The sequence below is a fragment of the Malus domestica genome, chromosome 03, assembly GCF_042453785.1.
Source record: "Malus domestica chromosome 03, GDT2T_hap1".
Taxonomy (NCBI): Eukaryota; Viridiplantae; Streptophyta; class Magnoliopsida; order Rosales; family Rosaceae; genus Malus; species Malus domestica.
Genome location: NC_091663.1, coordinates 18,906,619 through 18,933,265, shown reverse-complemented (window position 1 = coordinate 18,933,265; position 26,647 = coordinate 18,906,619). Strand labels below are relative to the sequence as shown.

Sequence of the window (26,647 nt, the reverse complement as noted above, 5' to 3'; positions counted from 1 at the left end):
GGCAGAAAGTGTTGTTGTTCAATTCCCGTCTTCGTCTATTCCCTGGTAAGTTATGTTCCAAGTGGGTTGGCCCGTTTGTTGTTACTAATCTTTTTGTGCATGGTGCAGTCCAAATTAAGAGCTTGAGAACCGGGCAAGAATTCAAGGTGAATGGACATCGCTTGAAGCTGTACTACGAGCACTTTGTGGAGCATGTTGTGGAGGAGATCCCACTGCATGCCGTGGGTTCCTATGAGGGTTGATCAATGTGGCATCGTCCGGCTGTAAGACGTTAAAGCAAGCGCTTCAAGGGAGGCAACCCATTTATTTTGCTTGATTGTTAATATTTTTGCTTGTTTAATTATTTTTGGGGTATGACTTTCTATTTTGAAACATTAACAAATATGCAAAGGATTTTAACATTAAACTTCATGGAAATGAACAGGAAACTGGGAAATAAAGAAACATAGCATAAGACAAGAGGGAGCCTTCACAATGGCTACTTGGGAGAAGTCTCAGTAGTCGGCGGAATATCAGCAGTTGGTGGAGCCACAGATGGAGGAGGTACCGGAGGTTGATCATTTGGAGCTTCACTACGCGGTACAACCTCAGAAGACGATGGCAAATGCTGTTGGAACAAACCTACAAACCTCCGATGATCAAGTAAAATCTGACCATCAGATTCATGCAGCTGGTCAATTTTCCTCTTCATATTTGTGGCATAATTGTGTGCAAGCTTGTGCAAGCTTGTGCAATTGTTTATTTTCATGCTTGAGTCCTCTAATCTCCTCTTTAAGACTCAGTATTTCAGCCGCCAACGATTCAACATGACGGGTTCGAGCAAATAGGCGTTGGGCCATGTTGGACACAGAACCCGCACACTGCACGCTACGAGCCAGAGACTCCTTAACCGCCAATTCATCAGACCGTCTAGCGAGCAGTCTGTTATCTCTGGGGGTGACAAGGTTCCGGGCCACCACCGCAGCGGTCATGTCATTTTTCATCACCGAATCCCCAACGGTGAGAGGACCAGTAGGGGATATGAAAGACGGACGCCATATGTTGTCTGGAGAAGGAGGGGCTGCTCCTTCACCAAGGTTCAAGTCAAAACGACGGTAAGAAGGGCCAGACATTTTTTCAGAGGTGTTAAAGAAAGAGGAGATCGGACAAGTCAAGATCGTAGAAGTGCAAAACGGGAGTTTTTACAGGCAGAAATTCAAGAGTGCTTTGAACGTCCTGCATACCTCTATAAAAATCAGCACGCGATGGGATTTGAGAGATCGAAGAGGTGAGCTCAGAAATCGAAGAAGCCATTCAGAGATCGAAGAGGCGCCAGCTTTCTCAAAAGTTAGGCTTGCTCACAAACCACCAATTCCAGATATCGAAGAGTGTCAGCTTTCTCAGCCTCGTCAGCACCCATCACACGCAACTCAGCTTTGCGAAAATCACGGGCAGTCTGTCGAAGCGCCGATTCCAACCATCTGTCTCTCTCAGCCTCGTCAGCACTTGTCACATGCAATCTCTGCCCTCAACGAAGCTCAGAACTCGAAGCGTAAATTCCGGATATTAAAGAGGCCTCTGCTTTATCGAGATGTGTCAGCATCTGTCAAATTGCACATCTGCGTTGCGTAAATCACGCGCAATCTGTCGAAAATTTCTGGAGAAGCAGAATGCACGTGAAAACTACTGTTAAATTATCCCAGGCTGGCCGACGCGAGTAATGGAACAATGCCTTCCTAGCCATTAAGAAAATTCTATAAATGTTGAACTTCAAAGTGAAGCAGCCTCACCCAACTTTCAGCCTCACTTAACCCTTCATCATCTCTGAAATGGGTTTCCAACAAACCCTCTCGAGTCACTCTGTATTTCTCATCCCCTGGGATACCCCTGCAAACAACCCATCCAGAGCACAAGTATTTCATATCATAAAGGTTGAGAGCACGAGTATCTCATATCATGCTTTCTCCCTGTCCTTTCTCCAGCCAGCACCTGCTCTCGAGTACTCATCATCTTGTGTTTCCTCTTCGTCTCTCACGTATAAGGGAAGTGAAGATGATACCTCGAAGCATGTGAAGACAACGTGTTGATTCATCCTCAACTAGGGACAAGGAGAAAGAAAGCAAGAGGTGGGCACTTGGAAAGATTGAAGAAAGAAACAGACCAACACCTCTCCCTCGTGCATGCCCGTCGTGCAGAAGAAAAAAGCAGAGAAGAATGCAGCTTGCACAATCAACCCAGCAGAAGGAGTCTGAGATGAAGAACTAGAGAAGCTGCCACATCTACTTGGAGAACAAATAAGGAATTGCAACATCGCCAAAGAGCAAAGCTTCGCCGTACAATTCCAATCCAGTTCAAGATCAAAGATGTGGAAAGTCAACAAGATCAACTATCTCCAAAACCAGATTTGCGTTCTTAAACTCTACTCTGTCTGGTTTTTACTTTGCCATATTTGTCATGTTTATTTGTCGTTTGTTATTTGCTTGTTTTTGGTGTGAGTACATGCTTGAAACATTGAGGACAATGTTCGATTTAAGTGTGGGGGAATTGGTAACTACTGTTTTGCATGAAAATTCGTAGAAAATTATCACCCATTACTTCTAGTGTTGTTCCTTGTTGTTTAAGTGTTTTTAAGCTGTTTTGGAGTGTTTCAGTATGTTTAACTACTGTTTTGCATGAAAATTCGTAGAAAATTATCACCCATTACTTCTAGTGATGTTCCTTGCTGTTTAAGTGTTTTTAAGCTGTTTTGGAGTGTTTCAGTATGTTTTGACATAAAAATCCGAAAATTTCATAAAAAATTTGAAAAAAAATTGTTTTGAAAAACCCAAAAAGAGTTGTTTTTGTTTGTTTATTTTGTGTCTTAGGGTACCTTCCAACACAATGATGAGGATTTGGTCTTTAATTACATGACTGTTAAAGAGAATTATAAACATGGATGAAAGTTTGATATGCTCTTTGGTTTATACTTGGTTGTAGTTATAATTTATGAATTCACATGCAATCATAAAGGAAAAATTAGTTTTTGTAGCATGCTTGAAGGAAGGAACTCAAACAAACGCTACAACCTTGTGAGACTTGAGCCTAAACGTTATTTGGAGAGTTGATAATCTGTGCATTATTGTTTTCTAAGTCGTTGCATGATCTCATTATTCTTTGCTTGGTTACTACTTAGAAGGCGTTTCATCATTTAGTTCCAAATGCTAGAACTCATGCTCATTTCATTCAAAGCATGATATTGATTTGCATAACACATATTCAAGATGAAGTTGTGTAGTTACCACCACCAAAGCCAAATTGCCGTGTATCCTACTTCATTATTTGTTTAAGTTAACCCCATTGAGCCTTGTTAGCCTACATTCTTTGTTAACCAACGTTATCCTCACCTAGCCTAGATTAGGACCATCCATACCCTTGTTCTTAAAGCATAGTAAAGCATGATTCAAATTGAATTCCTTGTGATTATGTATGGCAGAAAATAAGTGTGGGGGAAGTGTTTCTCATGTAAGTAGTAGGCCATAGGCACGGGTGGAAAGAAAAAAAAAAAAAAAAGAGTTGAATTTGACCCGAAGAGTTGTTTAAATCTTTCCCTTACGTCTAAAAGTTGATTTCTACAATCTAAGTGAATTCTAAGTTCAAGTTCATTATTTTATTTGCTATTGCTTTAAGAACGTTTGTTTTCCCTTACCTTTATTTGTTAGCCATCACCCCAAGCCCCGTTACAACCCTTAACTTCATCTTGAGTGTCATGCGTTTAAATATGTGGAGTTTGAAATTGATATGAGCATATGGTGTCACTGGTTCTCGCATCTAAGTAGTAGCATTCCATTCATGAGATCATATCTAAACATGCTCCAGAAATCGCTTTCTTTGTAATACATATATGTGAGCGTTCGTTTTCATGTTTACATCAATCTTCTCACATATGACTAGTATAGGGTGTGTAGTTAGAAATCTGAGTGAAAATTGAGTGCATACTTTGTAAGGACTTGAGCGAACTCTCTAAAGGCATGTTACTACATTCAAAACATTGTTTTAATTGATTAATGTGAACAAGTAGTGACTATGATTAAGTATGTGCTTAAGTGTACAGATGACTCAAATCTGTGGGGATGATAATCTTTAACATGTCATGTGCATTGGAAATCCCTGAGGCAAATGTTGGAAGGTTTAGGTTGTGTTGTATTTGTTTCGTTTCGTTTTATTTCTTTGTTTGCTCGAGGACTAGCCAAAGCTAAGTGTGGGGGAATTTGATAGGAGCATATTTATGCGACTTAGTTGGCTTGTTCTTGTGCATTTATGTCGTGTTTCCTTAGTTATTTTAATGTTTAAAGTCATTTTCGTGTGTTTTCAGATTTTAAGGACAAAGTAGGCAAGAAGATGCATTTTGGAGCATTTTGGAGCAAAATGGAGCTTGGAATGCATGTCACATATTTGGAACCAAGGTTTGGACAAAATTGAAGACTTAAAGAGGCTAAGAATGTGAAGAATTAGTGTACAAAGGATCAAGAACTCAGCCACAAAAGGACACACATCCTTGCCATGCAATCCACATAGCATTCCCTTTGGATTCCCATGCATGCTTAATCATCCTTGTCCCCTAAAATATTTCTGATTTCATGCCTCAATACACTCAATTATCACACTCAATTGCTGCATACCTCTTGTTCCCTTCACCCATCAGATTTCACAACCATTCCATGCACCAATTGATGCTCCATCATCCACATTTGGGATCCAATGCCTTGTGCAACACATGTTGCTGCACCTTTAACTAATTTCTGAAACATTTCACCTCCCCTTTTCATTTCCATGCAATGAACACAATCATTCATGCTACCTAGCTAAAATACCACTCCATTTTACCCTCCATACTTTGCATCATTGCTCCATTTTCATCCTTGGACCATTGCACACCACAAATTCACCCTTCTTGCTGTGCATTTCCCCACTGCCTAATCTGATTCTCTAGGGTTTTTGGGGCCTATATATACATGTTTACAACCCTTGGCAAAGGGTTGAACCTCCCATATTCATCATTCATGCAGAAAATTCGTCCATACTCACCCTAGGCAGTAAAACACCCCAAAAACACCATTATAGTGCCCAGAAAACATAACAGCCACTCCACCTTATTCCACCATCTTTGCCGAGTTCTCTACCACCTTCCAACCATCAAACACTCCTCCACACTCACCCTAAACCTTTCCATACCATTCCCCATCCATTCTACACCATAAAACTACCCAAAACCTGTCCATAACCCAATCTGCCGCAAGCAAGGGAAAGGAGGAATCTTGGATGCACTTGCTGCCAAGTTGGAGCATTCTAGGTGTTTTCTTTCTTTGGATTTTAATGTCTAATTCATGTAATCTTTGTTTTGCTTTAAGTATGATTGGCTAATTTCGTTTTTGGCTAAGGGTGTATTCAAAACCATGATTATATATGCGAAATGAGTTGATTACTTCCAGTTATTGTTACATAAGTCGTGAATACAATTTGCTTAACCATTTGATTTAGAACTTATTCTTGTATGTTGATTGAGAGTGCACGCTTAATTTGCATGCTTGAATTTGATGCTAGGATATAAATTTGTTTCACCTAATCGTTATGAATTTATATTCATAAGTAGTGAAGGTCGCTAGTCACGATCGTGTTAAGTAGATTCCTGGCAAGAGTATCATGCTTTTCATAGTTATGAATGCCTTGTCGATGCTTATGATTTCCAAAGAACGTAATGATTCTAACTTGTGTCTTTATCATGCTGTTCATATAAAGAACTTGTTAGGAATAATTTGTTTGCGGTGCATATTCATCCAATTCAATGATCCTAGGGAAATCTGAAGGTTAATTTAAGCGGACCTAATTAACTTGGAGTGTTGAGGTTCATAACTTATTGAATTGATAACTGGAAATTGATTTACATTGCATATATTACATGTGTGGAGAAGAACCCCTTAGCCATTCCATCATCCATTGATTCTTCATAACTTTGTATTACAATCTGTTTTTCTTACAATCTGCCATTTAAGTTTATTTTCGTCCAAATCAAATCCCCAATTATTTTGAATTCCTAGATTAATTGGAAAGTGTGTTGGTTTATGTTTTTAAGTGTTTTGGTACAAGTTAAAACCCAAATTCGTCCAATTTGATGCTTTGTGTTCGAAACTGCCCAGAAAGTGGTTTTTAGGCAGTTTTGAGTGTTTGGTTGCTGTTTTGATTCTTTTGGTTCGTTTTAGTGTTTTAGAGTTTAGTTTTTCATTTTTTGAGTCTAATCTAGTGCTTTAAACTTTGTTTTTACATTTCTAAGTCAGTTTTCAAGTGTTTAGCAATCCCTCCTAATCCCCGGTCTAGAACGATCCCTATTTACATACTTTGCTACAATTGATAAAAAGAGGGTTTAATTTTGTGTGTTAACTTATTTTTCACATCACCCAACCCGACCCAACCCATTAATATTTGTATTTGGGTGGATGCTTAATGGGTCGGGTCGCTAACGAGTGAACCCATTAACAACCCGTTAAATAACGGGTCACTTTGGGTCAACCCGTTAACACCTGTTAGCACCCGTTAGTTGAGGATATTTTAGTAATTTTAGTAAAGTCTTAATAACAAAAAATAAACTTTATGCAAAAAAAAATAATAATAGTTGTTAACGGGTGTTAACGGGTGAAATGGGTGACCCGTTAGCTTAACGGGTTGGGTTCGGATGACCCGTTAACTTAACGGGTCGGGTTAAACCCGACCCAAACCCAATAAACCCGACCCGTTTACAGGCCTAGTATATGCTACCAGATTGCATACACCAAAAAAAAAAAAAACATTCGAAGATGAGGTAATGAGATGAAATACTTCGACAATTTGAAATGAAAAAATCAAGATTTTTAGCTCTGATTTTGATAATTTTTTGACAAATACACTCCTCACACCTAGACTAATACAATGAATGGACTCGATCATCAATTTGAAATATTTACAATAAACTCCATATGTTGGTTAGATCTATTGTTTTGTACGAATACGCACTTTACGAAATCACATATGTCAAACTTGTGTGAATATAATACGAGATCGCATACGCCAAAAATCACCAAAAAACTTTCAAGGATTAGGGAACGTGGCAAAAGGTTGGACAGTTACAAACCTAGCATCACGATTTAATGACTATATCACCTTTGGTTTTGGTATTTTTACAAAGATCCTAATTGAGGGTTAAAAAGCACAACCAATAGACCTAATCGTCAAATTTGATGATCGTTTAATCGTTTGAAAATAAAAATAAAAATTAGGGAATAATTGAATTTTAGAGATTGGTAGACAAATATAGTACATTTCGTCGGGCAAATGTACCCCAATTCATTGGGTTATGTACCACTTTCATTGGGCACGTCCAAATATTTTTCGCCGGATTGTCCCAAAACTCAAATTTCTCTCCATTTTAAAGGTTTGCACGATGAAATCCTATGTATTTCATGGGGCAAAAATTATTCCCCTCCATTTTTTAGCCAAAATTTTCATTTGACACATTTTTTTATGAAGGTCTTGCTCGACAAAATATTTCGTCGGCCACACCTTTACTCATACACGTGTAAAAAATTCAACCCCTTGCCTGATGAAATGGTTCGATGGGCAAAGGCCTTTTGTTTAAAATAGGTTGAGACCATCTTCTTCCGTGCAACAACTCTCACTCACTCACTATCTCTCTCTCTCTCTCTCTCTCTCTCTCTCCAAAATCTCCCACTGCAAACTCGCCTTCTTGTTAGCTTTCACACTTGCCATCTCTTTCGACCTTTCTTCGATTCTCAAACTCTTATAAAGGTATGATATTTATCCCCAATTATTTTGAATTTTTTATTTATATGTGTAAATTTGACATTGTAAATTTGTGATTTATATGTGTGAGCTTTCATGAGAATTTGGGTTGAAAAATTGGGAGATTGGGGAGGGACGTGCTTGGGATGGTTGAAGGAAAAAATTTGTCCTAGCTAAGAACAAGTATGAACATTTGAATACATATGCAAGCTATAAACACTTTAAAGTAGACATGCATTAAAAAATAATTCATAAAACCCATGACTTTCAAAGCCTAGTATATGGTGAACCAATAAACTCTTTAACAACATTAAAGAGAAGTAAAGATTTAGAGTTTCTTTACCCTTGAAGCTCATCCTTGTTTACACAAGGGATTCACCCAAGTGGAGGGCCTTCAAGTCACCTCCAAGCTCCTTGAATCCTCCTTGTGTTTTCCTCCCTTTAGTGCTCCTTTGAAGATTTGAGGAAATAAGGATATGTTCTCCAAAACACCAAAAGTTTGATGTCTCTAAGTCTCTTCACCAAGGATGAATCTTGTGAAGATGATATGGATGACTTAGGGAAGAAGAGATTGCTAGATGTCCCTTCCCTTAGTGGCCGGCCTCTTGGAAGAAAATGGAGAGAAAATGTTTCACCCAATTTCAACTAAAAAACCCTTAAAGAAAATAAAGCTATAAAGTTGAATTTATACTTCATTACAAGTGAGTGGCAAACTTGTAATTAATCCAAGTTTGCCCATCCACCCTAATGGCCGGCCTCTTTGATGTTATTGGGCTATTTCCCCATTTTGTTTTAGTTGTCATACAACTTAAACATAATGGGCCTTTTGGACCAAAACGCTTTTGGGCCCCGAAACCCAAAACCAACATATAAGCCCAACACGAACCTTTCGTAAAATTAATTAACTAATTAATTAATCTTGACCATTCTTCAATTAAACCATTTAATTGCTTATCCATTTCATTTGATTTCTTCACATACATCCTTACTCGGTGTACGATCCATTAGGTTCCAATTAACGAGGCAGTGGGCGATTGTTACTCTTAACAATCGATTGTGAATTGAAACCACATTTCAATTCTCCTTTTATTGATTAGTGTTTGCTAACCATCAGGGCTTCCACAAACCATGAGTGACGCCTAGCAGAATATCATGGTTACCCAAGCTAAGTAGAATTGGTTGGAGAACCTATCCAGTTACAACTACAATGCAATACGGTCCTTCTCTAATACAATACTCTTAATCACATTGTTTAAGTGATAGTTTGTTTCATGTCTACTATCCAATATGATACTTTCCTATATGATTCCCTTGAATATGATTTGGAACAAACTTCCTAAGTCATATTCATTTGCTTTGGCCAAAGACTTTAGAATCATATCTTAGAGTATTCTCCTTCCACCATGGAAGGTTAGAGATCCCTTGTTGTGCATTCATATGTCTACATGACTAGATAGCTTGACCCCAACAATGCCGTGGACACTCCGATGGAATGCCGTTTGACATGATCAAAGATCAAGGACCTAACCATTAGACATCTATGATGCCTCAGGTCAAAGGACTACTTTGCATATTGCAACTTTAAAGTTCATACATGACATGTATATTCGAACTCTCTTTTGATCGTAGTTCAGTGTACTCAATTACTCTTTCGAGCACCTATGTGTTTGTCTTAGTGTCCAACACCAAATGACTTGAGACTAGTCATACTCACGCTTGAGTCAACATAACACATACTAACCTTAGCGGATTGTCAATGCCCAATTGGCAATCCTATGGCTAGGAACGTTTTAGGAATGAACATAAGAGGATGGTCTCGATAATCTAACTCACCTAGATCACTTGTCTCTTAGATCAAATACATCCCTTGGATTCCCTTATTGCTTAAACACATAATACAATAAATAGTGATTAACAATAAGCTTTGCCCTTCATTAAACATATAAAAGTTTAATACATTAAGTATTCCAAAAAGCTATTACATCAAATGAGTGGCTTTGTGGGCATACTTCCAACAATGGTGGGGGAACGAGTCTAAGAGGCGGAGGAACGAGTTTGCCAGGTGGGGGGGGACAAGTTTAAGAGGTGAGGGGACAGGTTGACAGGTTGGGGGGGTATATAATGGACAGGTTGGGAATGTGAGGGAACATGTTTGGGAGGTGGGAGGAGGGGGAGGGGAGGGGAACATATTTGGGATAGTGGGGGGACGGGTTAAGGGTGGACTGGTTGGGAGGGGTACGGGGAGGACGAATGGGGTAAGGAATGCATGGTTGTGAGGGAGGACAAGTGGGGTATGGGGAAAACTCTAGATGAAAGGAAGACTTATCCCTAAAGAACTAGGGTTTCCTGCACTTAGAGAAAACTTGCTCTACATGGTGCAATCTTGCTCTTATCGTTCTACTTCCCTCGCGTGGTTTTCTATCCCCTTACATTGTACTGATGATGTATTTATAGAAGTAGGGATCCTTTTAGGCTTCAGCTAAAGAATCTCTTGGTTTCTTCTCTAGGCTTCAAAGGGATCTCCTTTTGTGGCTTGGTCTTCCCCTTCCTTTTTCCCTAGTTTGCCTACTTATTTCCCTTTTGGTCTAAGATAGATGCACTATTGAAACTTGCATTTTGCTTATTCTCGAGGATCGACTTTCCTGAGCCAGCCTTCCGCAAGAGCTACTTCAAGTAGTGCGTCTCATAGCTTTCGTGCGTTTGTTGTCTGTGCAAGCTAGGAAGGGAAAGTCAGCATTAAATGCCTAACCTACTGGCCTTAGAGTGCATTTAATGCGAAAATCTAGTTTAGTCTTAACTTAAAGAGTTAGCTTGCTAAGGAAAGAAGCAAACTAGACTAGTTCTCTCTCAGTGTTTACCTGTATGAAATGGAAATGGGCTTGGATCCTTAGGCCTCTAAGCAGCCCAAAGTCTTGTGTAACCCTGATTCCATGTAGGCCCAGTGAACTTCTATAACCATCCACACCACGAACCACTTAGCAGGCCCCATTAAGTGGCTTGGGCTCATTTAAGCACGACGTGACATATATCATAATATTAATGTATTAATATTATAATACAGCTTGACATGATAAATATGCATGATTTGCATGGGCTTGGCATCCAATAAACTATTGTGTTATTGGCGTGGCATGATCGTAAATTTGCATGCTCTTCATTCTGAACTTTATGCATGGGTTTAAGCTTGGCTTATGATGCTTCCACAACGATTTGGGCTTTGAGACATGGTTGGGCTGTATGTGACATTTTTAGGCCCCAACATTAGCCCCTTGATTATTTGGGCTATGAAAGAATTGAATTAGGCCAAAGAATCAAATCTTGGCTTAAAACTTCAAAGCATGCTCTGCTCAATGGGACTTTTTCCCTGTGTGCAAACTGACGATAACATGGTTATCTCTTTCATTTGACCTAAGGCATCATAATTGTCTTGTGGTTAGGTCATTGATCTTTGACTATGTCAAAGTCACTCCGTCAGAGCGTGTCCACAACATAGTTAGGATTAAGCCATTTAGCCATGGAGGCAAGTGAATGCGTAACAAGGGATCTCTAACGTTAAACCGTTTGAGGGAAAATTCTCTATGATATGATTAAGAATCTCTGGCAAGAGTATGAATGAGATTTAGAAAGTCATTCCAAATCACGTTCACGGAAATCATTTAAGTAAATGAATCACATTGGATAGTAGACATGAATAAACTATCAATCCAAACAATGTGGTCAAGAGTATTGTATTAGAGAAATACCGTATTGCATTGTAATCCTAAACTGAATAGGTTCTCCACCACTTTTTATTAGCTTGGGTAGCCATGACATGCTGCTAGGTGTCACTCATGGTTTATGGAAGCCCTAAAGGTGTATAACCACTAAAGGGAGAATTGAAAGTATGTTTTAATTCACAATCGATTTGAAGAGTTCTAATCGCCCACTGCCTCTCTAAAAGGAACCTAATGGATCATACACCGTGTAAGGTAGAGATTGAAGAAATAACGAAGATGAGTAAGAATAATTAAATGCTTTAATTATTTATGGCTGGGATTAATTAATATGTTAATTAATCAGACGAATAAGTTTGTTATAGACCTCTGGTTAGTTTTGGGTCGTAAGGCCCAATGAGATTTGAATGTCAAGTCCAATAACTCAAGTTGTATGACAACTTGAAACACAAAAGGCTTCAAAGCTTAAAGAACCCAATATGGCCAGCCATAAGAGTGATGGGTAGTGAACTTGGCTTAATTGCAAGTTTGCCACTACATTGAGAGGTGGTATAAAGGTAACTTTATAGCCATTTCATCTTAAGGGTTTTTTTTTTTTTTGGAGAAAAGACGAGAACACAATGCTCTCTTTTCTCTCTAAGATGCTAGCCACCCTAGTGGAAAATAGCTAGCAATCTTACTTCCTCTAGGTCACTCATCTCTTCATTAATGCTCTCCTTGGTGTGGAGATTAGAGGTTCTCTATTATTGGAACTTGGAGAATCCATTCTACCATCCTCATCCAAGAAATCCATGGAGCTAAGAAGTAAGGAATGAAGGCCCTATCTTATGCAAAGAGGAATCAACAAAGGTATAATATTTCTCAACTCACTTTGTTCTTGAGTTGAGTCTTGATTCGCCACAGTCACTAAGCCTTGAATTTCATGGGTAAAATTTTATTTTTGAGTGCATACAAGCATGATTCCGCCTTTTAATTGTTAATTGCATGCATAGATGTTGCTCAAATGAACTAGTTTTCACAAATATTTCCTTCAAGTGGTATCAAGAGCCTAGGTCTAGTAGTTGGTGAACCTTTTGGGTTTTGTAGTTCATAGTCTTTGATTTGAATGTTGTAATGGTTACAAGCTTTATTCTTACTTCTTTGAATGTAAATTTTGTTAGAAAATTTGCCATCTCAAATGTTGTAGATGTAGTTCATATGAGCATGAATTTTGGAACTAAAATTTTATGCCATGTTTTTGGGGAGATTTGGCCAAATTGATCGGATCATATTTATATATATTTTTACTTTAAATTCACTCGTCTTTTCTTGGTTAGTTCCTTATATTTTTGAGCTATTTACGTTATTTTTGTGTTTATAGGATTTGTTATGCAAAGAAAATAAAAATAGAACAAGTGAAATTTTATTCGTGAAAAGCAAATTTAAATTACAATATTGCTAACCCATTGTGACGCTAAATGGTAAACCAATATTTAAACTATATATTTCATCATTTTATATTTCTTTTCTTGTCTAATTTATTTGGAAGCTTTAAGTATTTATGATACTTTTGATATATTGTGTTTGTAGGAGTAACATGATCCAAAGAACTTATTTTTCTGCTATGTGGGGCTGCTAGAAACTAAATGAAAATAAAAGGAGAGCATCGGGAGGAGAATATAGAGGAAAGCAAGCTGCCTTTGCAGCTGGAGGAAAGCAGGTCAGCGACAAAGGGATCCAAGGAAGTCAGAAGAATTAGGGGACAGCAACTGGCAAAGCAGAGGAAATGGAGGAGTCCACACGGGGGACGGAAAAAGAATCCAAAGAAGGTGTGCGAGAATAAAAGAAGTCAGACGAACGGGTGAGTCTGGGGAGGGGCCTCGGTGAGAAAGGGGCTGCCCTTTGGGGCAGCTCGCAGAGACCAAGAAAAGAAATAAGCAGCACTTGCTGCTGTGAAGGAGAAACCGACAGTGAGGGCAGCTGGCAGTTGACGTGCAGAGGTGAATGAAAGGGCTGCCTTTGGGCAGCGTGGAATAGCAGAAGGCGGGAGAGTTCAGGGAGCAGCAGAAGGCGGGAGCAAATTTGGTGCAGAAGAAAAGCTGCCTTGGGCAGCTCAAACAAAAATAAGAATAAAAAAACTGCCTTTGCAGCTGAGGAAAGAGGACTGCGAGAGAGAATCAGCAAAGCTGCCTGGCAGCGTGAGTCTCGGGAGGGGTTCAAAGGCACGGACAGACAGAGCACTGAAGCACTCTCCTCTCTCGGTTAAATCTTTTCAAACTTCTATTTTATTTCTGTTTTAATAATGTGTAATTAAATTTATTTTGGCTAGAGGTTAATTCAAAGCCATGAATATATTTGTAATATGAATTGATTACCTTCGGTTGTGATTTCATAAGTTGTGATTTCAATTTACTTATCCGTTCGTATAAAAACTGATTTGTGTATGTTGGTTGAGAGTGCACGCTTAATTTACATGCATGAATTTGATGCTAGAATATAAGTGAATTTCACCTAATCGTTATGAACTTATATTCACAAGTAGTGAAGGTTGTTATCCACAATCGTGTTAAGTGAATTCTTGGCAAGAGTATCATGCTTTTCATAGTTACGAATGCCTCGTCAATGCTTATAGTTTTCACAAAGTTTAATGATCTTTGATTGTATCTCTATTGTGCTTTTCACGTAGGGGACTTTTGAAGAATGTTTTGAATTGTTGTATGCGTTTTTCCGTCCAATTCAATAACTTAAGGAAAACTTGAAGATTAAAAAAGTGCTGTTCACTGTTAATCTGGAGTATTGAGATTCACAATTTATTGAAAGAACAACTGAAAATCAATTTAGGTTGCATATGTGTCATGTGTGGAGAAAAACCCTCTAGCTAGTCCGTCATTTATCCTTTCACCTTAATTTCATGTTTTTGTCAATTCTGTAATTTATTTAAGTTTAATTTACTTCTAGTCAAAACCAAACACCCTTCCATTATTAAATTATATTATTTAGTTAGTTTTCATTATTGTTAGTCTTTCAATTCGATTTCCGTCAATTTCAGTTCCTAGTGTTTAATTTGATTATTTTCATTATTTTGAGTCATCCTAAGTGTGTTTCGAGTTATTAGAGTTTTTAGCCTAGTTTTGTGTCCTTGAGTCTTGTTTAATATTTTTAAATTAATTTAGAATAGATTAGCAATCCCTCCTAATCCCCGGCCTAGAACGATACCCTACTTACATCTATACTACAATTGTCAAAAAGAGGGTTTAATTTGTGTGCTTATATATTTCGCATCACAAATCCAAAAGGTGGATTTGTGGGTTCATGTTTGTCTTGTTAAAAGTGTTTTAAAGTGACTTTTGGAACCCCTAAGTACCCTAGGATGTTAAGCCCCTTTTGAGTAGTGAAAATTTGAGTTTTATTGAGTGAAAACATTCATGGAGCTCTTATGGGTTTTCATGGATGTTCTTCAATGTCCTTGCTTTGTTCATACCAAGAACAAAAATTTTGGTGTTTTGATTCAAAGTTTTAGGTTATATACGTAAAAGTCTTGTTTTATGATGGATGGTGTGACTTTTCAATCAACAAGACAATTTTGAAAAAGTGATTGAAAGTTGAAAATGTGTTTGAATTTTGTACATGATTGGTACTTCTCTTACACACCCATACCTATTTTTTCAACACCATACCCATCACCTTTTCAACATACTTGATTGTTTTTCATCAAAAACCATCCAACCACTAACTACTCACCATAACCGGCCAACCCTATAGGATGGGTACTTTTGGGGCTTATATGCAATTACATAAAGTTTTGATACTTTTGTGTATTTGCACTTTGACCCGAAAGTTTACATTTTTACGTAAAGGCCTAAAATCAATAAAGGACAAATTGTTTTGCTCCTTTAATGAAGTTTTTGCATTTGTTGAAATTTTTGGGTTCTAGCTGTAATTACATGAAGAAATGGACTTTTGTGTTTTTACAAAGTGACCTCAAATAGCAAGTGGGCATGATAAGCATTGAGGAAAACCATGAAATAAAAGTATGCACGATCATCTATAGAATGAGTAAAGAAAGTCTTAATTATTCAATGATACTTGGACACAAATGTATGCGGACTTATGAACTTTCTTGACAAAAGAAATAAATACACTCCAATTAGAACTTATGTGAATTGATGACATATATAAACTTGATAGTACTTTGCATTCTAAGCATACTCTATGTGTATAACGAGCAATTTATGTATTAAAGAAGGGCATGTGATTGACTTCGTAAACATATGGTAATGAAATGAAATCAATGGAAGATAAGGTTTAAAGATTTTCTTATCTTTTGGGGTAGACATAGGTTACACTGTTGAGGTTCAGCAGTGATAGTGACTAGTAGGAATGACTTTGCATCAAGATTGCCTTATGGACAATTGGCTTGTGTTCCTAGGATGGTGGCCATGATGCGATTTATTTTGCATGTATGGATCTCTTTGCTGAGGCATGTTTCTATTATTATTTTTTTTTAAATTCTCCAAGCATGAGTGAGGGATTCTCTTCAGGCTTTGAAATGCGAGTTTAACCCTTTGCTCATTTTCCTAGGCAATGATGGTTGATTTTGGCACATTGCATTCTGCCAGTGAGCTTCTTTAGGGAAGGTGGGAATGCTTAGGCCAATTTCCTTAAGGAAATAGAGTGTGCTAGGAAGGTTTGACTTGTTTGGCATTGATTTTATTTTAAAAGTTTACTTGTTTAGTTTGATTTTACTTTGCTGGGCTTGGCATTGATTTTGCATTGTTAGGTTTGGCATTGAATTTGCATTGTTAGGCTTGGCCTGTTGTAATTTTTTCATTAGCTTGATGTGTGGAGTTATGGCTTCTTCTGGATGCTTAATGAATATTAGTTCCATGCAAGGAATTATACTAGGGCTTGCACTGGCTGGAAACTAATATTTCGGCGGCTGGAAAAATGAGTTGTTTTGCTTGGAAACTTCAGGATGTGCAATGGAATTTCCTTCATGAGAATTTCCTGCAATGGAAACTTCTTCTTTTTCTTTTTCCACGAATTTTTTTTTCTTTTTTTTTTATGCCCTTTTCTTTCTTTTGGCACACAAAACACACTTTGAAAACCCTTCCCCCACACTTGTTTTTCTGGAAAAATCAAAAGGAATTCCCTCTAAGTCATGCTTCACTATTCTTTAAGAACAAGGGTGTGGACAGTCCTAATCTGGCTAGGTAGGGATAATGTGGTTAACAAAGAAAATAGGCTAACGAAGGCTCAAAAGGGGTTAAACCTACAAAACATATGACAAAAGGGATAGGCTTTTTGGCTTTGGTGGTAACTAAACAACTTCATCTTGAATATGTGTTATGCACTCAATATCATGCTTTGAATGGAACGGGCATGAGTTCTAGTATTTGGATCTATAATGATGAAACGCATTCTAAGTAGCAACCAAGCAAAGAATGATGAGATCATGCAACGACTTTAGAAAACAAGAATGCACAGATTAATAACTCTCCAAATAACGTTTAGGCTCAAGTCTCACAAGGATGTAGCGTTAGTTTGAGTTCCTTCCTTCAAGCATGTTACAAAAACTGATTTTTTTTCTTTTGTGATTACATGTGAATTCGTAAACTATAACTACAACCAAGCATAAACCAAAGAGCATATCAAACTTCCATCCATGTTTATAACTTTCTTTAACAGTCATGCACTTAAAAACCAAATCCTCATCATTGTGTTGGAAGGTACCCTAAGACACAAACACACAAAAACGATTCATAAACAACTCTTTTTGGCTTTTTCAAAACAATTTTTCAAATTTTTATCAAATTTTCGGATTTTTACTTCAACACACACTAAAACAGCTCAAAATGCACTAAAAACACTTAAAAACAATGAGAAACAACTTTAGAGGGGATAGGTAATAAAACCCACGAATTTGCATCAAAAATACTTTGTTATCCCCCCACACTTAAATCAAACATTGTCCTCAATGTTTTAAGCATAAACTCACTGAAAGCAAACAAACAAAAAAAACAACTAAGTTTGATAAAATAAAGGCAGCAAAGATAAGGGTTTAGGAACGCAAATCTGAGTGTGGAGTGAAAGTTCCATCGTTCCTAAGTTGAATGCATGGGTTACCTCCCAAGAAGCGCTTGCTTTAACATCTTGCAGCCGGACGAGACCTCCAATTAAGCTCCATTGGTGGCCAAGGCATGGAATTGATCTTTGAATGGACGGTGATACTTTAAATGATCCGGCAATGGTTTAAATTCTAACGTGGGTGCCTAAATCATCAAAATCAACATGTTAGTAAAAAACGTATTTGAAATTGGAGAAAATGTTTTACCTTTTTGCTCCGATAAGAACTCAAGGACGAACACCACTTCTTTGAAAGTTTCAGGGACTTTGAATTTGGCTAGATTTACTACGATGGTTTTGATTTGTCCTGTGTCATCAAACTCAACTTCTTTGGGCTTTGTTGTTTCAAATACGTCCTCTTTGATGAATTCTTGACATTCTCCAGCCACTTCTTTTTCTTGAATCTTTCTTTTTTATGTACAAAGTTCTTCAAACAATTCAACACAATCTGAAACTTGGTTTGCTGTACCTAGAATTTGGATATCACTTTGCACTTTGGGAAGAGCTTTCACAATGTCTTTTTCACTCTCTTATTTCTTGCGAATCAAAAATCTGCGAGGAAAATGGACATTTGATGGAATAATGTTAGAATGAATTGAATTAGGAACCACCTCACCTAAGTTGGACGGCATAGGGACTTGAGGGGCTTGCGGCAAGAGTTCTTCTAAACTGCCCATATCGTCATCCTCCTCTTCTTCTTGCAGCAGCAATTCATCCACTTTCGAGCTATGTTTGGATGGTTCAGGGACAACTTCATCCTCCATTTCACTTCCCAAAGTGATAGCCTCAACAATTGCAAAATCTTCCATTGAATTTACAATGTTTGCATTGGAGAATTCACTTTGTTCTTGAATTTGTGCCATGATCTCCACAATCTGCCCAACTTGTTTCTCTAATTCATCCATCTTGTTGGCTTGATTTTTCATCCTCTTGGTTTGATTTTCTGCTTCCTGTGTCAAAGAGGTGAGTAATTGAACAATTTGGTCATTATCCATCGACGTACTTGAATTTGTTTGGGAAAATTGTGGGGGAGGTTGTGGTGGCTGTATAGGCATGGTGTAGAACTCCTCATATGGCTGCCAATATGCATCTTGTTGAGCCTCCTTGGCTTGATTTTGTGAGCCATGCACCAAAGAATTTAATTCATTAAGAATTTGATTATAATCTATTGACAAACCGGAGTTTGATTAAGCATATTGCATAGGTCTTGAATAGAACTCCTCGTATGGCTGCCAATATCCTTCGTGTTGAGCTCATTGAGATTCCCACCACATAGAAGTTGAATGATCACTCCAATCTCTTTGTGGACATTGATTGGCTTGATATCCTTGCCTATAAGACGCACCAAATGTAGGGACACTTTGCATTGCGGTCCTTTCAGCATACTGCGACAATTGAGAAGTAAGATTTGCCAATTGAGCTTGAATGCTAGCAAAATCCATGTCCTACTTCTCTAGTACCTTAAATCAAAGAAAGATAACTAAATCAAATATCAAAATTAAAATAAACAAAACAAAACCAAATAAGAAACTAAAAACAAAAGACACGAAAAGAAACAAAGTCAGTAACTAAAACCAAGGAAGAAAATATCGGTGATATCGGAAATATCGGTACTCCAAAAACACGGAAATATCGATGGAAATATCGGTAAAATATCGATATCGATAAAAATTACATGGAAACCACGGAAATTGTAAGAAAAACTTGGAAATTTGTATTGAAACTTTGTAGGATGTTTATTTAGTCAATTATCTATTAGTTTATCACAAAAAATTGGAAGGAAATGCATTGCATGATGGATTTAACATTATCAAGTTGATTATATAGCGATCTGACAAACATTATGAGTGTAGAAAATATGTAGTAATTAATGAAAGAACTCTAAACACACCATAATCATTTATATATAATGAATTAGTACAATATTTTACACTTTAGTACCACATAGAGTTCCTATGAGGTTCAAATTTGTCACTATCTTCATCATCTCTATGTGTAGAATGAGTGTATTGTGAAGAGTAGTTATCAAATGATAAATCCCCAAAATAGTTTTGCATGTAATTGTTAATATGCCACCCATATGGATCCGAGATTGGTTGAGGTTGTCCATAAGAAAAATCATTTGAAGATTGAGGCTGGGATTGATTCCATGAGTCGCTCGATTCCATCCCAACAGGAATGGGATATGAAGGGTAGGGAAATGGTTGGTTATGAGTATAACCATAGTTACTACTTCCCAATCCAAAAGAGTCTGAAGTTCTAGATAACGAGTCATCTTCTTGACTTGACAAAATCCCTTTGCCTCTTTCTCTGCGAGTATAGTCCTTCCTTATGGCACCAATTCCTGGTCCTGCCCGCCTACTGCCATGGTCATCATCTTGTGTTGCATGCGTGAAGTTTGCCTCACCAGTGAAGGGGCTCATATATCCGGAAGGTGGTGGTCCATAATAGTTTCCATATCCACCACCACTACCTCCAGCTCCACTACCTCCATCTCCACTATTTCCTTCATCATTCCCACCTCCGGTGGTAGGTGAGTCTCCTGATCTTGTACTAGAGCTATCATTAGTATCAGCACGATGTTGTGGTTGTGTAGGATTGGAAAAAGGTGGAATTCCAGTGTTGCTTGGCATTGGGTGCAAAAGTTCTTCGAAAGAGTCAGCGCTGCTAGATCCCACCTCCTCCTCTAATACTCTTTCTACATTTATCCCTTCATTACGTGCTTCTTCAGCAACTCTGGGAGCTGGGTTGCCTTCATCATCATCTAAATGAAGAGGTCTAATCCATTGAAAAAGTTGGTTACCCTCCGTATCATCATCTTCACCAACAATATCAAACACATCTAGTGGGTCACCACGGTCGACATGATCGATTTCTGCTTCCTTATCTCGAATTTGAAGCTTCATGTTGTAGTAGCAATAAACTAATTTTTCCAAGCTACTATGAGCCAACTTATTTCTTTGCTTTGTATGGATGAGTGCAAATGTGCTCCAATTTCTTTCACAAGCTGATGAGGAAGCTGTTTGTGATAATACTTTTATTGCTAACTTTCTCACAGTTGGTGCATCGGTCCCATACATGATCCACCATTCAGCTACAATGAAAAATAATGTTGATAAGCCTAATAACTCCAACAAATTCTATTATAAACTTATAGTGAAATATGTTTATACTCACTAGGAGACATATTTGTTCGAGCAGCAACTGATGTTGGTTCTCCAAATGTTCTTCTTGCATCTTTAAACCATGTTAGCTGAATACAATAAATTGTGTTAGTTTAATCCAACAAAGTAATTATTATAATTTAAGTAATTGTGTACCTCATTTCCAAATTGGCCAACTGCTGGTGATGCAGGGTCTAATTTAGAGTATACATTATGTACAGCACGTATAAGGGTACCATCATCTCCAACACCGGGTCTGTATTGGTATCGGGGATTCAAATAATATGCTGTTCAAAGAAACACATACTCTAATAAGATAAATAATACTTGTGCAACTAAAGAAATGAATTGCAAATTATGACATAATTTATACCTGCTGCATGCAAATCGTGGTATAATGTTTTATACCATCGGTCTTCAATTATTTTTACGACCCACCTTGCACCATGTTTTCTTTCCAATTCATCCTTCACTACACGCATCAACTCATATACAGCCCCCATAGTAGGATACACTTCTGTGTCAACGATCCGTAAAACTTTGTAAAGAGGTTCAAACACTTGACACACATGTTCTGTTTGACTCCAAAAAGCATGATCAAGCACTATACTTTCCACCAAACGACCTGTATTTGAGCGGCTAAAATTGTGGTTGGCCCAATCATCACTGGTGAATAGTTGCTTCAACCCTGCTTTCTTCTTGAGTAGGCTGTTTAATGCAATATAGTTGGTGGCGAATCGAGTGGTAGCTGGACGAATAATTTCTCATCTGCAAAATTCACGCATCTTTGCCAACAACCAACCGTGATTGTAAATATAATTAGTGATCGTTCTGGCTCTTTTGACCACAGTAGCAACATTCTCTCTCTTCCCCATTGCCTCAAACATAAGATCAATACAATGTGCTGCACATGATGTCCAAAACACATTATGATGCTTCATTAACTTTTTTCCAGCTTTGACAAATGCAGAACCGTTGTCGGTCACGACTTGGACAACATTATGCTCTCCCACCTCCATGATTACATCCCTCAATAATTTGTAAATATACTTGTAATTCTTTATATGGTCTGAAGCATCAACAGACTTCAAAAAAATTGTCTTGCCCTTGGAGTATACCATGAAGTTGATGATAGATAATCTGGTCGGGCCGGTCCATCTGTCACACATGATTGTGCAACCATTAGTTTCCCACTTTGACCTCAACTTGTTAACATACTCGCCAATGTCTTTATACTCCATATCCAAATATTTGTTTCTTATCTCATAAGGAGTGGGAGGTTGTACTCCAACACCGGCCTGTTGACATCCCACTACCATATTTTTGAAATGATGTGATGAAGCCTTCGCAGCAGGGACATTTTCATAGATAAAGAACTTGCTAATTAGACGCCCCATTCCCTCCTTCACATTACCTCCCTTGAAATAACTCCAAACACTCTTTTGACGTGCGTTGGATGACTTATATAAACTTGGGGCTATTGGTGGTGTTGGTTGTGATTCTCTAAGACTGCCTCCCCGTCTCATTTGTGCACCACCACTTGTCCCGGAACCTTGTCCCCTATTAGGAATTTTATGAAGGTGTTCTCTTTCCCATGCTGACTGTTTGGAGGCACGTAATGCTTGTTTCAAACTGCGTCGTTCTTCAGGTCCCATGTCATCATCACAATCGTCCTCATCGTCATCATCATCACTGTCAACCGCTTGGCCATAGACTTCTCCCTGTAGCCCAGCTCGAATATTTTCCATTCCTTGTGTCATCTTTTCCTTCTGCTGTTTTTTATTTTTTAATAATGTGCTGATGAATGTCTTCACTTCTGGGGGGACATTATCGCATCGTTGGACATTTTTTGCTGGATCTAATCCACTAAGATGGTACTTAAGTCGTGTCACTCCACCACTCTTCATTACCCGACCACAATATTTGCAAATTGTGCCATGTTTGTTTCCGTCTATTGGGTCGCCATGTTCCCAAGCTGGATCACGTTTACTAGCTCCACTAGACATCTTAAACGTACCTACATTTATTTTTCATGAAAATTAGACAAAAGAATTAAATAATAAAGTTATTCTACAGAACCTAAATAATAAAGTTATTCTACAGAAGAATACAATATGAAGTAAAGAAAATGATTGTAAAAATTTAAGTAATTAAAAAATTAATATGGAATAAAAAAACCTAATATTAATGAATAATAATCCAATTTGATAAAAAAATAATCCTAATATAAATGATGAATAATATTCCTTTTTGATAATAATCCTAATATAAATAATCCTACTATAAATGATGATAATTATGTTTCATGAAAATAATCCTAATATAAAACATAGTGAAGAATAATATTCCTTTTTGATAATAATCCAATTTAATAATAATCCACTTTAATAATAATCCAATTTAATCAATAATCCAATTTGATAATTAAAAAAACCTAATATTAATGAATAATCCAATTTGATAATAAAAAAAACCTAATATTAATGAATAAAAATGAATAATTCGTTTTTTTTTTCCTAAGTTTTGGACCTTTTGGTTCAACCCAACCCAACCCAAGTGTGGTTATGTTTGAGATTTGGGCCTAAGGTCAAGTTTGGAGACTACATTAAGTGGGCTTTAATGAATAGTCCAATTTGATAATAAGCCAATTTAATGAATAATCCAATTTAATGAATAATAATTCAATTTTATAATAATCTAATTTAATGAATAATGATCCAATTTGATAATAAAAAAACCTAATATTAATGAAGAATAATCCAATTTGATAAAAAAATAATCCTAATATAAATGATGAATAATATTCCTTTTTGATAATAATCCTAATATAAATAATCCTACTATAAATGATGATAATTATGTTTCATGAAAATAATCCTAATATAAAACATAGTGAAGAATAATATTCCTTTTTGATAATAATCCAATTTAATAATAATCCACTTTAATAATAATTCAATTTAATGAATAATCCAATATTAATAATCCTATTTGATAATAAAACCTAATATTAATAAAATAATAAATAACATTAAACATTTTAAAATTATCGTAGGGAATAATTATACAACATTACTTAATTACTTACAAAAAATTAACAAGTAATTGTTAACATTACTTAACTACTTACAAAAATTAACATGCAAGTATTAATTACTTAAAAAAATTAACATACGAGTCCACACAATTTATTTGTTGTTGTATAAATTACAATAATATAAATAACTTACCTTAAATATGGAACCCTTTGTGTTCAAGCTTTGGAATGGATCTGGAATGGCTTTGAAAATGGTAAGGGAAATAAAATAATAAATAACATTAAACATATTAAAATTATCCTAGGGAATAATTATACAACATTACTTAATTACTTAAAAAAAATTAACATGTAATTGTTAACAATACTTAATTACTTACAAAAACTAACATGCAAGTAATAATTACTTAAAAAAAATTAACATGCAATTGTTAACATTACTTAATTACTTACAAAAACTAACATGCAAGTATTAACATTACTTAATTACTTACAAAAACTAACATGCAAGTATTAATTACTTAAAAAAAATTAACATGTAATTGTTAACAATACTTAATTACTTACAAAAACTAACATGCAAGTAATAATTACTTAAAAAAAATTAACATGCAATTGTTAACATTACTTAATTACTTACAAAAACTAACATGCAAGTATTAACATTACTTAATTACTTACAAAAACTAACATGCAAGTATTAATTACTTAAAAAAAATTAACATGTAATTGTTAACATTACTTAATTACTTACAAAAACTAACATGCAAGTATTAATTACTTAAAAAAAATTAACATGCAATTGTTAACATTACTTAATTACTTACAAAAACTAACATGCAAGTATTAACATTACTTAATTACTTACAAAAACTAACATGCAAGTATTAATTACTTAAAAAAAATTAACATGTAATTGTTAACATTACTTAATTACTTACAAAAACTAACATGCAAGTATTAACATTACTTAATTACTTACAAAAATTAACATGCAATTGTTAACATTACTTAATTACTTACAAAAACTAACATGCAAGTATTAATTACTTAAAAAATTTACATACGAGTTCACACAAATTTTTTTGTTGTTGTATAAATTATAAGAATATAAATATAAGTTTGTAAACTTACTTTAAATATGGAACCCTTTGTGTTTAAGCTCTGGATCTGGAATGACTTTGAAAGGGGTAAGGGAAATAAAATAATCGAAAATGCTCCTCTGATACTAATACTCCACCTCTTGAAATTTTTTCACAATGACAACTTTGAACGAGTTCACACAATAACTCTGAAACTCCACCTTTTAAAACAATATTGGCACACGGTTTTGAATGAAACCACCGGTTTGAAAAGAGTCTTTTCAAAAGACTACTGATGATAATGGTAAAAGATGCATGAAATTGTCCAAATAATTGTTCGTGTTGTCGAGAATATGGAATGAGTCATGTGTCCTCCTGACAGGAGGAACCCACACACACACACACACAAATGACCACCATTCATGGTCTGAAAAGAATACAACAACAACAACAACAACAACAAAGCCTTTTCCCACTAAGTGGGGTCGGCTATATGAATCCTAGAACGCCATTGCGCTCGGTTTTGTGTCATGTCCTCCGTTAGATCCAAGTACTCTAAGTCTTTTCTTAGAGTCTCTTCCAAAGTTGTCATAGGTCTTCCTCTACCCCTTCGGCCCTGAACCTCTGTCCCGTAGTCACATCTTCGAACCGGAGCGTCAGTCGGCCTTCTTTGCACATGTTCAAAATCACCGGAGCCGATTTTCTCTCATCTTTCCTACAATTTCGGCTACTCCTACTTTACCTCGGATATCCTCATTCCCAATCTTATCCTTTCTCGTGTGCCCACACATCCCACGAAGCATCCTCATCTCCGCTACACCCATTTTGTGTACGTGTTGATGCTTCACCACCCAACATTCTGTGCCATACAACATCGCTAGCCTTATTGCCGTCCTATAAAATTTTCCCTTGAGCTTCAGTGGCCTACGACGGTCACACAACACGCCGGATGCACTCTTTCCATCCAGCTCATATTCTATGGTTGAGATCTCCATCTAATTCTCCGTTCTCTTGCAAGATAGATCCTAGGTAGCGAAAACGATCGCTTTTTGTGATCTTCGCTAGATTGCTCCGGTCATTAGTGTGGATAAGTATATAAATGGATAGAGATAGGAAAGCAAACACAAGATGTACGTGGTTCACCCAGATTGGCTACGTCCACGGAATAGAAGAGTTCTCATTAATTGTGAAGGGTTTACACAAGTACATAGGTTCAAGCTCTCATTTAGTGAGTACAAGTGAATGATTTAGTACAAATGACATTAGGAAATATTGTGGGAGAATGATCTCGTAATCACGAAACTTCTAAGTATCGGAGTGTGGTGTCGTCTTGACTTGCCTTATCTGTCTCATAGGTAGATGTGGCATCTTCTCTGGAAGTACTCTTCCTCCATCCAGGGGTGGTATCTTTAACTGGTGGAGATGCACAAGGTAATGTATCAATTTCACTTGAAGCTTACTTGTAGTTTCAGGCTTGGTCAAGCGCGATACAAACCATGTAGTAGGAGTCCCCCAAGTCGCCGAGCTAGGGGGTCTGCTGAAAGAGGTGACAGACAAGGTAAGCAATCAGAGCTCCGACTGATTGTTCACCTTCTCCCCATCTTGCAGCAGCATGAAGGATAAAGAGAAGAAAAATGAGAAGAGATGATATGAGATACTTTTGCTTTTGAAGAAGTAACTTTCCACAGGCTTATTCTTGAACTGAGCTGGAGGGTTTTCTGGTTTCCTCCAGAGTATAAGGCCGACTGAAGAATTTGA

The 26,647-nt window shown here is 36.9% G+C and overlaps 1 protein-coding gene and 1 long non-coding RNA gene across 2 annotated transcripts; both read right to left on the bottom strand.

Moving 5' to 3' along the window:
* Window positions 1-18,136: 18,136 nt before the first annotated feature.
* LOC139194702 (uncharacterized) lies at window positions 18,137-21,526 on the bottom strand. The gene is made up of 6 exons (XM_070819606.1): window positions 21,144-21,526; window positions 20,927-21,057; window positions 20,784-20,859; window positions 20,080-20,700; window positions 18,784-18,938; window positions 18,137-18,556 (listed from the first exon to the last, which is right to left on the bottom strand). The coding sequence occupies exons 1-6, from the start codon at window positions 21,271-21,273 to the stop codon at window positions 18,137-18,139; spliced, it is 1,533 nt and encodes a 510-aa protein (XP_070675707.1). The 5' UTR covers window positions 21,274-21,526.
* A 1,025-nt stretch (window positions 21,527-22,551) lies between these two features.
* LOC139194227 (uncharacterized) lies at window positions 22,552-25,034 on the bottom strand. The gene is made up of 3 exons (XR_011578988.1): window positions 24,942-25,034; window positions 24,001-24,050; window positions 22,552-22,787 (listed from the first exon to the last, which is right to left on the bottom strand). It is a non-coding gene; the product is annotated as an uncharacterized lncRNA (long non-coding RNA).
* Window positions 25,035-26,647: the final 1,613 nt, after the last annotated feature.

Bases quoted from the DNA above. Each gene is read 5' to 3' on its own strand.
- LOC139194702 (XM_070819606.1), bottom strand. From the start codon at position 21,273: ATGGGGGCTGTATATGAGTTGATGCGTGTAGTGAAGGATGAATTGGAA. The intron at 21,058-21,143 runs GTATAAATTATG...TTCTTTGAACAG, and splicing joins CCACGATTTGCATGCAGCAG to CATATTATTTGAATCCCCGA. The intron at 18,939-20,079 runs GTAGTGGTGGTG...TGCGTCTTATAG, and splicing joins TGGAGGTAGTGGAGCTGGAG to GCAAGGATATCAAGCCAATC.